Raw genomic sequence first — 13,685 nt, 5'->3', positions numbered from 1 at the left:
CTTGTTCTAAAATGAAGGCTTGTTAGGTTCTGGCTCAAAATGTTGTTTGCAGTGGCAAAAATGGAATGTTCATCATCATAGGTGGTCTTTGCAATACAGCTGAAGGAGTGAATACTGATTTCATTAGCTTTGAATCTGCATTGGAGTTCATTATAGCTTTCTTGTCTGTATTATCTTATTAAATGTAAGTGCTTTCATGTTGTGCACATGCCATTAGGTCCCCTATCTTGCTGTGGCTTTGAATTTAATTCAGGTAACTCCTGCAGTACAGTATGTCAGTGATAAGTGCAACTCAACAAGCATTCAAAGTAAAGTGCATCATCACAGAGTAGTAGAAATGTATAATGTGGGCTCAAATTAGCAAAACCTCCAGTGGGCTTTTCAATTTTACTTCAATCAACAGCATGCATCCCAATATTCAATTTTCATTTTCTCAATCTAACTGATTTAGAATGGTTTTAAACTGGAAAATAAAATTTGATCATGAAAATACAAGCACCCACAAAACTTACAACGATGACAAAAATGTCAGAATCTCTATTTGTGGGGTACAAATATCCAATTTCTAGATACTGCTCGAGATCAAGAGACTGTTTACTTTGTGAATACATCTATTAAAATATCCTCTATCAATGACTATGTGCCCAGTTGCTACAAGCTGAACAGTTTCAATTTAGATATTGGACACTTGTGTCTTTCAGGCACTGGTAATATAGTTCTGGTGGATTTTTGTTTCCTGATCTTGAAAAATGTTACCCAATTCACATTTAATGAAAACCAACATCATTTAGTTATATTTGTGTGCAAGGCAGATGCAAATGATTTTTTTTTAAAGTTATACATACACAGCTGTGTTTCTTTAATATCGAATAGCACAAGTTATGATGTTTGGACACATGTTTAATGTACATACTCTGCAAAATGCCTGATCTCAGATTCATTAATGTGCAGAGTTGTCAGTTAGTCAAGGCACCTGCTCGAGATTGCATGAGGAAGAGCGGGAGGAGAAATCAGAAATACCCTTAATCGCCAGGCATTCCTGCTATCTCCATATAGCTGGCTGAGAGAGCAGTTCTCAAAGGTCTGCAAATAGACCACCAGCCTGTCCTCTAAACAAAAACCAATGTGTGGAACAAGACAGTGAGTGAATCGGATAGAAAATAAAGGAAGTTATGTACTTCTATTTAAAAAGAAAATAAAGAATGAGCAAAATGTGGGAACAGGAATAAATATTGATTAATCAATTAATCCAATGGCATTACTGATTATTTTTCATGGTTAATGGATCACAAACTAAAGGTGTACTCAACATAATTAGTTGGGTAGAAAATATTTTAATGAACCTAGATAAAATATTCTGACACTTCTTTTAAACATTCCAGCAATCCTTTTGCTGTTGCACTATAAGGTCAGAACTGACCTGTTATTTCTCTGTTCTGTTAGGGTGGCTGGTCCATGCCTGATTTGAGACAACAGAATATCGGCTGGCATACTATACTGTACAAACCTGCTAGTACCCATTCAACACATTCCCTGTTTATTTGCGATGGGAATGGCTTATCGATCAGTCATGATTTTGGTTCACCTTGTGAATGTAATAACTTTCTCACAGTCTTCGGTTAATAATTCCACTGTAGAACCAATCAGGTCCAACAACTCAGGCACGCACCGTACTAGTTCCAGAGACATCCTGCCATCCAGAGAGCAGAATTGGAGGTTCCCAAGCTGAAAATGTACCTGACTTGTGGACACCTGCTTGTAAAATTCTACCTCAGTAATGGTAGCTATTTCAAAGTGAGGAAAACGAGATTGGAAAATTCTGACTGACATTTTCAATCTTCGGAGAACTTCAGATAACACCAGCCAATTACAAGGACTGCACAAACAAAAAAGAAATGAAGCATTAAGTATAACTTGACAACAATGCAAAATAACCATATAAAATAACCTGAAAATGTACATCACTTAAGGTGCAGAATTACCACAAGGTTATACATAAAACAGTTTAACATGCATCAATATTACAAATCAACATCAAAATCAGGATTTTGTAGTCCCCTTAATTACCCTCTTGCATTGTATTCAGCAATATAATGGAATAAAGTATTGGATGGTAAATCATGACCTAGAAAAAAGCAATCTCTGTCAATGTTGCGATCCTGTCACAATGAAGTGCATGTTCTAGTTGTAAGTGAAAACAGCTGTTACTAATTGGGGAATATATTCTTAAATGTATATATAACCAGTTTCCACCTGTGTGGGAGAAGTAAAAGGGAGTCTGTGCCTCTGTTCTCTTGGTTTTGTGAATAAACCTACATTAAGAAAAGACCGACTCCCGATTTCTCCTTTACTCAGTGAATGAGCACTGAATTGTTACTTGTCCTGATGTATTCCTGGAGTGTAGCAGTGTGGTGATCAACAGAAATATTAAAATCAGTTTTTGGTTTTGTCAAACAATGTTACACAGCCAATAAAACCAGACTCCAGCAATTATAACTCTGATAAGCACATGAGTGAAAGGAATATGAAATACTACTGTCACTTAAATCCAACATCCATCAAAGTAAACACAGACCGTGAAAATTAAAGGCTATATTTTACCCATCTCACCACCTTGCAGGAATGATTCAGGTAGGGTGTTAGGTGTGGGGGGCGGGGTGGGAGTCTCCCAAATACTTGATATGTTTCTTCCCTCTTGTCCTAACGTTGGAATTCAGGCAAGTGAAAGCCACCTCCCATACAGGAGATGGATCTAATTTAGTGTCCCAACAACACCATTGAGATATACATACCAGTTTAACTGCAGTGCCAATTAAGGCCCGCAATATCGAGTTAGCCAACTAAAGCCAGCTGGATCCTGGCCACAAGGTCAGGAGGAGTACATACATACTTTTGGCCCTTTCCAATTCCAGGCTGTCTCCCACCACACCCATTCCTTAGCCCACCCTTCCTTAACTTGTCTTAATGATGAAAAAACAATGTTTTAACCCAAAACACCACCAAAGCCAACATGTCAATGGATTTAAATTCCTGCTACTATATTTTCAATTATGTTGATTTAGAATCCAACTCTTACCCATGAGAAAGGGAAGCTTGTATATTGTAACATGTGAGAAGAGGTTTGTCTGAAAACTCAAATACAAAGTTATTGGTATCTCCATCTTCTTCTTCATCAAGGCCAGGGGGGTTTGCCAAAATGTTACAAGAAGTCTCCTTGTCCTGTTCTGAAAAGTTCAAATATAACCATTATGTCCAGGCAATTATATGCAAGCAATTTTATATAAAAGTAATATAAAAAACATGATTATTTGAATAGTTAATATTGAATGGAATTTTCCGCCAGTGGGATTTTCCGCTCTCGTTGAAGTCAATAGACTTTCAAATGGCACGCCTCATTTTATAGCCCCTCCCTCTCCGTGATGGGGCCACATAATTCAGCCCATTATTTCCACAGTTCCAAGAAAAAGGAAAACTGAACAATCATGTCAGGACAAACTATGGCAACATCCAATACATTTCCTGAGGTGCAGTCCCATCTTCATGCCACCTCTGGTGTTTACTTCTACCGTCACAAACAAACTATACTGATGTCAACATTCACCAAAAACTGAGGAGCAAATTAAAAAGAACAAATCGGCAATGCTGAAAATCTGAATAATAGCAAGTACAGGAGTGAAACATCACAACTGGTATTCAAACCCAAGTGTGATTTAAAAAGCCAACAGTGGCACGGTGGCACATTGGTTAGCACTGCTGCCTCACAGCACCAGGGACCGGGGTTCAATTCCGGCCTCGGGTGACTGTACGGAGTTTGCACATTCTGCCCTTGTCTGTGTGGGTTTCCTCCTACTCTCCAAAGATGTGATAAGTATGGCAAGTTTTGGGAACCTTGGATAACGAGAGATATTGTGAGCCTAGTCAAAAAGAAAAAGGAAGCATTTGTCAAAGCGAGGAGGCTGGGAATACACGAAGCAAGTGTGCAATAAAAGGAAAGTAGAAAGAAAATTAAGCAAGGAGTAAGAAGAGCTAAAAGGGGTCATGAAAAAGCTTTGGCCAGCAGGATTAAGGAAAATCCCAAGGCTTTTTACAGATATGTAAAGATCAAGAGGGTAGCCAGGGAGAGGGTTGGCCCACTCAAGGACAAGGGAGGGAATCTATGTGTGGAGCCAGAGGAAATGGGCAAGGTATTAAATGAGTACTTTGCATCAGTATTCACCAAAGAGAAGGATTTGGTGGATGATGAGTCTGGGAAAGGATGTGTAGATAGTTTGAGTCATGGTAAGATCAAAAAGGAGGTGGTATTGGGGTTCTTGAGAAACATCAAGGTAGACAAGTCTCCAGGGCCTGATGGGATATACCCCAGAATACTGAGAGAGGAAATTGCTGGGGCCTTGAGAGAAATCTTTGTATCCTCACGGGCTACAGGGGAGGTCCCAGAGGATTGGAGAATAGCCCCAATGTTGTTCCTTTGTTTAAGAAGGGTAGCAAGAATAATCCAGGTAATTACAGGCCGGTGAGCCTTACATCAGTGGTAGGGAAATTATTGGAGAGGATTCTTTGAGACAGGATTTATTCCCACTTGGAAATAAGTGGACGTATTAGTGAGAGGCAACATGGTTTTGTGAAGGGGAGGTCGTGTCTCACGAACTTGATCGAGTTTTTCGAGGAAGTGACGAAGATGATTGATGAGGGTAGGGCAGTGGATGTTGTCTACATGGACTTCAGTAAGGCCTTTGACAAGGTCCCTCATGGCAGACTGGTGCAGAAGGTGAAGTCGCATGGGATCAGAGGTGAGCTGGCAAGGTGGATACAAAACTGGCTCAGTCAAAGAAGACAGAGGGTAGCAGTGGAAGGGTGCGTTTCTGAATGGAGGGCTGTGACAAGTGGTGTTCCTCAGGGATCAGTGTTGGGACCTTTGCTGTTTATAATATATATAAATGATTTGGAGGAAAATGTAACTGGATTGATTACTAAGTTTGTGGACGACACAAAGGTTGGTGACTTTGCGGATAGCGATGAGGACCATCAGAGGATACCGCAGGATATAGATCAGTTGGAGACTTGGGTGGAGATGGCAGATGGAGTTTAATCCGGACAAATGTGAGGCATTGCATTTTGGAAGGTCTAATACAGATAGGAAATATACAGTAAATGGCAGAACCCTTAGGAGTATTGATAGGCAAAGGGATCTGGATGTACAGGTACACAGGTCACTGAAAGTGGCAATGCAGGTGGAGAAGGTAGTCAAGAAGGCATACGGCATGCTTGCCTTCATCGGCCGGGGTATTGAGTTTAAAAATTGGCAAGTCATGTTGGCGCTTTATAGAACCTTAGTGAGGCCGCACTTGGAATATAGTGTTCAATTCTGGTCACCACACTACCAGAAGGATGTGGAGGCTTTGGAGAGGGTACAGAAAAGATTTACCAGGATGTTGCCTGGTATGGAGAGCATTAGCTATGAAGAGAGATTGGAGAAACTTGGTTTGTTCTCACTGGAGAGATGGAGGTTGAGGGGAGACCTGATAGAAGTCTACAAGATTATGTGGGGCATGGACAGGGTGGATAGACAGAAGCTTTTTCCCAGGGTGGAAGAGTCAATTACTAGGGGGCATAGGTTTAAGGTGCGAGGGGCAAAGGAGATGTACGAGGCAAATGTTTTACACAGAGAGTGGTGGGTGCCTGGAACTCATTGCCGGGGGAGGTAGTGGAAGCGAATACGGTAGTGACTTTTAAGGGGCGTCTTGACAAGTACATGAATGAGATGGGAATAGAGGGATAAGGTCCCCGGAAGCGTAGGGGTTTTAGTTAAGTCAGGCAGCATGGTCGGTGCAGGCTTGGTGGGCCGAAGGGCCTGTTCCTGTGCTGTAATTTTCTTTGTTCTTTGTTAGATTGACCGGCCATGCTAAATTGCCCCTTGGTGTTAGGGGGACTGGCAGGGTAAAATATATGGGGTTATGGGGATAGGGTGGGATTGTTGTCAGTGCAGGCTCAATGGACCGAATGGTCTCCTTCTGTGCTGTAGGGATTCTATGATTTTATGAAAACACTTTTAGGCCATTCTCCCTTGATATGGTCTATAATACTTTAAATGGCTCTTCTGAATCCTTTTCACAAAGTCATGGAAGGTTTGGAATTCTTCATAGAACAATCAAATTGGATAGGAAGTTCCCTAAAAAGGAATCACACTGTAGCTGCTGGAAGGATAATGTCATAAGGGGATTTGCATTAAGAAGAGTTCCTCAGGGATCAGAACTTGGGACCTCTGTTTCTAACTGGATCAATTACCTTAACATAAAAAAAGTAAAGGGTAGCTGTGGGAACATTAACATCAGAATGGTGCAAGGGGATGTTGAGCAGTTTTACGGTGGTCAGTAATTCTAATATACATTAATTACTTGGATATCAAATACAAGATTGTCAAATGTTGAAAATACAAAATTAAGAGAAACAGATACTGCAACAAAGGATTTATGCAAGAATCGAAATGTAATTAACAAGGGATGATTGTTAGTACTGTGGTATAACAACCCTCTCATTCCAAATATGAGGTTTGTAACTTTTGTATCATTTAACTCTGGGCCTTCCCACTGAATCTAACTTGTTACTATAGCCATATTGGAATGTTGGGGAAATAAAACTGTAACAAGTTGTAATAATGAACATGCAGGATAAGTGCATAGTTCAATACAACATTGGCACAGCTAATTTAAAAAATACTCTGAATCAGGAGTATTAAAAGGAAAGATTCACTTCCGGGTCAGTGCAGAGTTGGGAGAATTTCTATCTCTGCGCACCCAAGCTCAATATCCCATTCATTTGCCCTCTTGCCACCCATCTATCAGGAGGTGCCACACCGTGGACCTGTGACCAGGTCCCTGACGTCTACACACTGTCATGGCATCACAGTCTAACTAAGGAGAATACCAGAAAGGTTATTAGTGGTTGCTGAACACACACATCATGCCACCTTGCATTCGCAGCCACAACATACATGGCATCGAGAATATTTGCAGAGCCATTCTCTCCACTTACCAGTCATAGCATTAATTGATGAAATGTTGAAAATGGTTAGCACATGTAAGCAGACAAAAGTGATTGAGAGCAAGGTCACCTGAATTGCTCATGACCCTTTTCACCTTACATTCTCATTAATAAGATGTCACAAAGGGGACATAGGTGAAAGGTTCGGGCCAACAGCCCCACAATTCCCAGATCAAGACTTGCAGGCGGTCCAGAGGAAAAGAACAGGCATATAACCAGCTGACCATCATAATCCGCCTGCTGCAACCAAGGCTGGGATAGAAACTGCAGTGAATGCTACAGGAGACCACCAGAGATTGTGGATTCAGTGTCACAAATGTTTTTTTAAATTCATTTGTGGGACATGGGTGTAACTGGCTGGCCAGCATTTATTGCCCATCCCTAGCTGCCCTTGGAGGGCAGTTGAGAGTTAATCACATTACTGTGCTCTGGAGTCACATGTAGGCCAGACCAGGTAAGAAAGGCAGATTTCCTTTCCTAAAGGGCATTAGTGAACCAGATGGGTTTTTCTGACAATTGACAAGGTTTCATGGTCATCAGTAAATTTTTAATTCCAGATTTTTTGTACTGAATTCAACTTTTACCATCTGCTATGGCGAGATTCGAATCTGGGTCTCCAGAACATTAGCCGAGTTTCTGGATGAATAGAATGGCGACAATACCACTAGGCCATCGCCTCCCTCCTCCATGCTGCATATAAGGTGCAAGACATGGATAAACCTGAGGAGAAAAAAAGTTGTAGGGCGAAAGGGGGAAAGATGGGGGAATGGTTGGCTAAACTGTTCTTTTAACAAGCCAGAATGGACACAGTGGGCTCAAGGAGTTGGTGTGCTACAATTCTTTGATTCTAATTAACCTTAATTATTGTAGCCTGCATATTGGGGAATACATAGGCTGCCCACTACACTTAAATACCAGAATATTAAATAATTGTGTAAAGGTTAAACAAACCTATGGCCAAATGGAGCAATTACTTATTAGCCTGGTGAATACAATATTTGTGAGCTTTTTAGCTATGCTGCCCCATGGAAGGGAACATTTTATTTGCTAATAATTCATCAACACATTGCAAAAAGTGGTTGAGCCCATGGGCTGAATTTTATGGACAACAGATGGGAAAACAGGCAGGTATGCCCTTAAATTAGTACACTGTATCATTGTTAATGTGCCTGCCATTGGACCACCTACACCATTATTTTATGGTGGCGGAGGCACCGTCAGGTGGCCCATCTGCCCATGACCCATTTGAGGCCCTTAAGTGGGCAATTAATACCCATTTAATCCCTGCCTCAGCTGCCATTTTTTGCATATTACTTTAAAAGAGTATTGGATTGGATGGACATATTTTGTTCAGTTTATTGAGCTGCTCAGATAAACAGAATCAGATGCAAGTTTACCCAATTTTGTTCAATATTATCTCTATAATGTGCTGCACTAGATTTTCAATATTTTTGTAATAACAATTCAACAGGAGTTGGTTTAGATATAATCAAATTTAATAAAATGATGTACATCAGACTAGATTTTGTAATGAGTGACATTTTAATGCTAGTGTGATGCAATACCAACCATGAAATGACTAAGTGGAAACTCTAGATCATGGTTATGTTATACTACAATAAATAGGTATTTACTGTGCATTCAATTGGATTTTCATCAAGCTAACTTCAATGACAAAAATACTCTGAAAATTGATTATTTGGAATGAGTAGGCTCAACAATGAAGCACACAAGAGATAAACAATGAAAATAAATATCTTACTGAGCTAACTTGCCTCCTTATGTTCCATATCTTTTCTTCATAAGCAATGATAAAACATTTTGATACTCACCACATGCAGAGCTTCCATAAAACTCCCAGCGAAGGGCTGGATCATCCTCACTGCGGCCCCTCAGATCAGTAAAATATTCTACAAAAACACAATGGAATATCAATAATGTATGTGCTTTCTTGAAATCACTCTACCTAGATTATAATCTTTGTCGTGCATTATGCTGAAGTCATAATATTTAAGGGTAAATAAAAAATTCTTGTTCCCAATAACATGACCAAGAATGGGAATTATGTGTCAACAGTGGTCAGGTCCCATTAGGGTGCAATTCTACTTGAGTGGAAAGCACAAAATGAAGTGTAGCAAATCTGTTGCCTGATACACACCCTGTCCAATTTTCCTTTCCATTTTTCCTCAGCTTACATTCAAAAGAACTTGCATTTAGACAGCACCCTTCAGTTTTCTAAAGTGCTGCACTTTAAGTACTACTAAAGTGGAATCACTGTTGTAGTGTTGGCAAATGTGGGTGACAATCACATATATGATCAGGTAAAATACATTCAAAATGTTGGGCCTGATTTTACCATTTTGAGTCTAAGTGCCGAATCTGGGCATCAAATAGATCCGCGCCTGGAATCCTCTTTCCAGCGCGCCCATTCGCGTTTTGCCGGCTCCGGTCCGATTCGCGCTGTGGGCGGGGCTTAGCGCTGGCGGACCGATCGGAGCTCTGAACTGCGCATGCACAGTTCGAAAAAAATCTGACAGAGCGCGCCTGGACATGAAAGGAAAAAAAAGCAGAAAGCAGAGAGAGCGGCTCTCTGACGATCATCCTCTGGGGGAGGGGAGGACCCAGATCATCCTCTAGTCAGTGGGGGGGTGGGAGGAGGATGGGACCCAGATCATCCTCTGGTCGGGCGGGGCGGGGGGGGGGGGGGGAGTTCCGCTGTCAGTCTGTGGCCGATCGGTGGGGAGGGAGGGGGCAGGGGGGGTCTGCCGCCACTCTGCGGGCGATCCCTCCTCCCCACCGGAGGAACGAATCCCTCCTGCCGGAGTGGACGTGCGGCCATGCCATCCCACAAAACCTTCAGGATGAAGCGATTCCTCGCTAAGAAGATGAAGCAGAACCGGCCGATTCCACAGTGGATCTAGTGGATCTGCATGAAAACAGGCAACAAGATCAGTACAAGTCCAAGGAGACACTGGAGAAGGACCAAGCTGGGCATGTAAAGGGATACACCATCACTGGTACACTACCAGCCACAGATTACTCTTCCCTGCAGGGGCAAGAGAGTGGGAGAGATGGCTGTGGCTGGTAGTGTACCAGTGATGGTGTATCCCTTTACAGGCCCAGCTTGGTCCTTCTCCGGTGTCTCCTCTTGGACTTGTAGTGATCTTGTAGCCGGTTTTCATGTGGATCCACTGTGGAATTGGCCGGTTCTGCTTCATCTTCTTAGCGAGGAATCACTTCATCCTGAAGGTTTTGTGGGATGGCATGGCCGCACGTCCATTCCGGCAGGAGGGATTCGTTCCTCCGGTGGGGAGGAAGGATCGCCCGCAGAATGGCGGCGGACCCCCCTGCCCCCTCCCTCCCCACCAATCGGCCGCAGACTGGCAGCGGAACCCTCCCCGACCAGAGGATGATCTGGGTCCCACCTCCACCCCACCAACCAGAGGATGACCTGGGTCAGAGAGCCGTTGCAGGCTCGGAGCCCGCTCTTCGGAAGCTGCAGCGACGACTTCAGACTTTTATTTACCAGGTCGTTAAAAGCGCGGATCCGGATCGGGCCAGAAGACGGTAAAGTGGGATTTGGCGGTAGAGTTGGGTGCGCGGTTCAGTAAGTCGACTTAAATGCATGCTAATGCATTTAAAGTCGGGCCGCCCGATTTGGGCGCGGGCCGGACCCGCGCCTGGATCGGGTGTCGGTAAAGCCGCAATCTGCTCGGAATCGGGTGCAGATCGTGGTATAGACCCGACGCCCAACTTTACCACGATTTCGCGCCCGAAAATGGGCGCGAAGTTTTTGTAAAATCAGGCCCGTTGGATGACAAATTGTGAACCCAGACATGGAAAAACTGTCTGGGGGCAATCTTATTGGCCGGGTTGATCGACGTGGCGAGCCATTAAGATTGCAAGAGGTGATAAACCAGGTTTGCGCCCAGTTTCTCACTAGTTGCGATATTACCAACCTTTAAGCCAGCATAATCAATGGGTAGGGTGCGAGGCTAATTTAAATACTTATAATCTAATTTCCATATAATTAGTGAGCCCGGAACGCAATCGTCTAGGCCTTAACAGCCTCATCGGCGAGGATCACGTATGGACTCCCAATGGGGACTAGATGTGATGGCCTCGCCGGTGGGACCACAGGCCATTGAGGTGTTGAGGGGGGGGTGGGTGGGGAGATGACATCCAGGGGAATGGGGGAGTGACAATCTCCCAATGCACTATGTACTCTTGTACATAGTGCAGTGGGAGATCATGGCACATGTGTATAAGCATCCTCTAGCATTCAGCAGCTGGCTTCCCATTGTGAATACTGCCCCCACTGGTGAGAATCAATCTTTGCCTCATTTTCTTTCCCCAAATGTCATAAGATTTGAAGCTTTCTCTCGTCGAAAAATGGATCTGAAACTCTCCTGTTTACATGCTCATTCGGCACTTAGAAATTGTTTGGTTAGATCGAATCCTCCCTTTCTTCCACAATTAGTGCTACGTTCATTTACTGCCTCATTTTATCGACTCATCTGATATACAGCACCCACTTACTATTATAGTGGATTGTCAGCCAAGATTAGGTATTTATATCCATGGAGTGGGGTTGAACCCACAATTTCCACCTTAGAAACAAAAGTACTACCAGTGTGCTAGGCTGACACCTTACATTTGATTGATCCTTGAAACATGGTTCCTTAACATTCACAGAGACTCTGACTAACCGTTTCTCTGACTAACTACGCTTCATCCATGTGGGTGGACTATGCAAAGGTCCATTGACCTCGGGTGGGATTTCCGGTTTTGGGGTGAGTGTGAATCCCGCTCATGGAGTTTCTGTCAATCAAAATGGTATACAAATCACCTTGTGTCTTTTTGCAGTTTGATTTTTGGTTGACAGCTCTATAGTCAGAAACTGCCTGAATCTGGGGAAAACATTGGGAGCTTTCCCTAATTCTTAAAGTCAGTTCAGTTCACACAAACTTTTACAGTCATGATGAGGTTAAGGACTTTTTTTTAAAAATTAGCTTTTTTATGGTACTGTTTAATAAACCAGATTAGTAATTTTTATGCTCGAGATAACTGGTCTGGCAGAATTATTTTTTCCACCAATTCAGAGAGATCTGGTCAACATAGTGAGTATGCATATTTCCAATACATTCCCAACACTAGAACAATGCAGTGTTCGCCTCTTTAATGTCTTCACCATGACCATCCGTAAAAGTAATTAGCAAAGCTATGTTGCTAATATAACCATCAGCATATTGAAAGCTTCAAAGTATTTTTTTGGTTCTGTATAAACTGAAGCATTACAGATGTCGGTTCAAATTAGTAGCACAGGCCACATACCTATAAGAAATTGTTTCATTGGCTCATTATGAGCCATCTTTAAAACCGTCTGACCCGAGTAGGTAGCAAGAGTGGGATCCGCACCATATGACAGTAGAACATGGACAACATCCAGGTTATCATTCACAACAGCATCATGAATAGGTCTAAAATAGTAGTGGAAATAACATGGTAAGTTGCATTTGAAACCAAGTTTTAATGCCAACTTTAGCTGGAATATTAATACTTAACTTTTGAACAGAGAGCATCCTCAACATTCCACAGGGTAAACACAAGCATATCAACAAACACCTGATGGGAAAGTCTGAGCCTCCTAAAACATTGGTGCTCAGTCATGTCTAGGATGTTAATTTGCTGTCAACATACTGACAGAGATATTGGAGATATTGCCTACTGTTTCCCAGAGCTCTGTGCTTGTTTCCTGTTCTGTGGAGCTGCAGGTGGTCAAGAAGAGGGCTGCTTCTGTTCTTGCAGGTACTTGCCTGATACTGTTGGTGTTGCTGATGTTACTATTTTTGTTCCTCATCTGAAGCCCAAGATTGAGTTAGTTGCATAAGCAGCTCCCACGCTGTTGTGATGGTTGACAGCTGGGAAATGCAGATCAAAGGCAAGAAACTCCAAGGTTTCAGAAATTACCTCTAAAATATTGGGAACCACCTCCAAAGTAATGAAAGTGCATCTCAGAACAAGTCCTGTGAGCAAAATACTTTTACTTGGGCAAGAAAGCAGGTGTCAGACTTCAGTGTTAAAAGTCTTTTGTTGCCCATCAATTGGTCAGTTCTGATAATTCCAACAGTCCTCTTGCCTTGTTTTACCTGATGAATTCCAGAAAATCTGGAAGACCTATGTGCAGAGTTAAAGTCAGAGTCTAACATTAACATTTCAGATAATGACCAATTAGCATATTTAAATAGCAGATCCCTCCCCACTCCATCAGGGTTTTCCACGTGCTGAAGAACATGCTTGGGTTGAAGGTGGAAGTTGGTGGGATCCTGCTGGCTTCTTCACACACTGGCAGTTTTAGCTGATTTAACTTATCATATGTACAGACATCACCTACCTTGGTAGGTTAAAACTCTTTCCCCACCTTGTGTCAAAATAGTCTTATTAATTTTGAAAATAGCAGATGTTTTCCAAAGATTCACACAAAGAAACAGGGGTGTTACCAGTTTAAAGGGTGGCCAGACTGACTAATCCTTGAACGGGAAGGGTCTGAATTTAGTTGCTAATTTCATGTCCAGAATGAAGAAGTACACAGACTGCATGGATCATTTAGCTGAAGTGAAGGTATATATTGCTTAACATAAGAT

At 42.5% G+C, this 13,685-nt stretch overlaps 1 protein-coding gene across 4 annotated transcripts in view; it reads right to left on the bottom strand.

Annotated features, from left to right (window-relative positions):
• Positions 1–329: 329 nt before the first annotated feature.
• The window catches only part of LOC144492916 (BCL-6 corepressor-like protein 1), a 179,850-nt gene continuing 166,494 nt past the window's right edge, over positions 330–13,685 (bottom strand). For 3 of the 4 annotated variants that reach the window (XM_078211538.1, XM_078211539.1, XM_078211540.1), the window contains 4 exons: positions 12,376–12,521; positions 8,874–8,951; positions 3,077–3,224; positions 330–1,876 (listed from right to left, as the gene is read on the bottom strand). In XM_078211538.1, the coding sequence (XP_078067664.1) occupies positions 1,582–1,876; positions 3,077–3,224; positions 8,874–8,951; positions 12,376–12,521 (667 nt within the window). In that variant the 3' untranslated portion in view covers positions 330–1,581. Of the gene's footprint in view, positions 1,877–3,076; positions 3,225–8,873; positions 8,952–12,375; positions 12,522–13,685 lie in introns of those variants that run through there. The other variant, XM_078211541.1, reaches the window with a different exon arrangement.

Source organism: Mustelus asterias, chromosome 4 (genome assembly GCF_964213995.1).
Source record: "Mustelus asterias chromosome 4, sMusAst1.hap1.1, whole genome shotgun sequence".
NCBI classification, from domain to species: Eukaryota; Metazoa; Chordata; class Chondrichthyes; order Carcharhiniformes; family Triakidae; genus Mustelus; species Mustelus asterias.
This window is presented reverse-complemented; position numbering and strand designations above follow the sequence as displayed.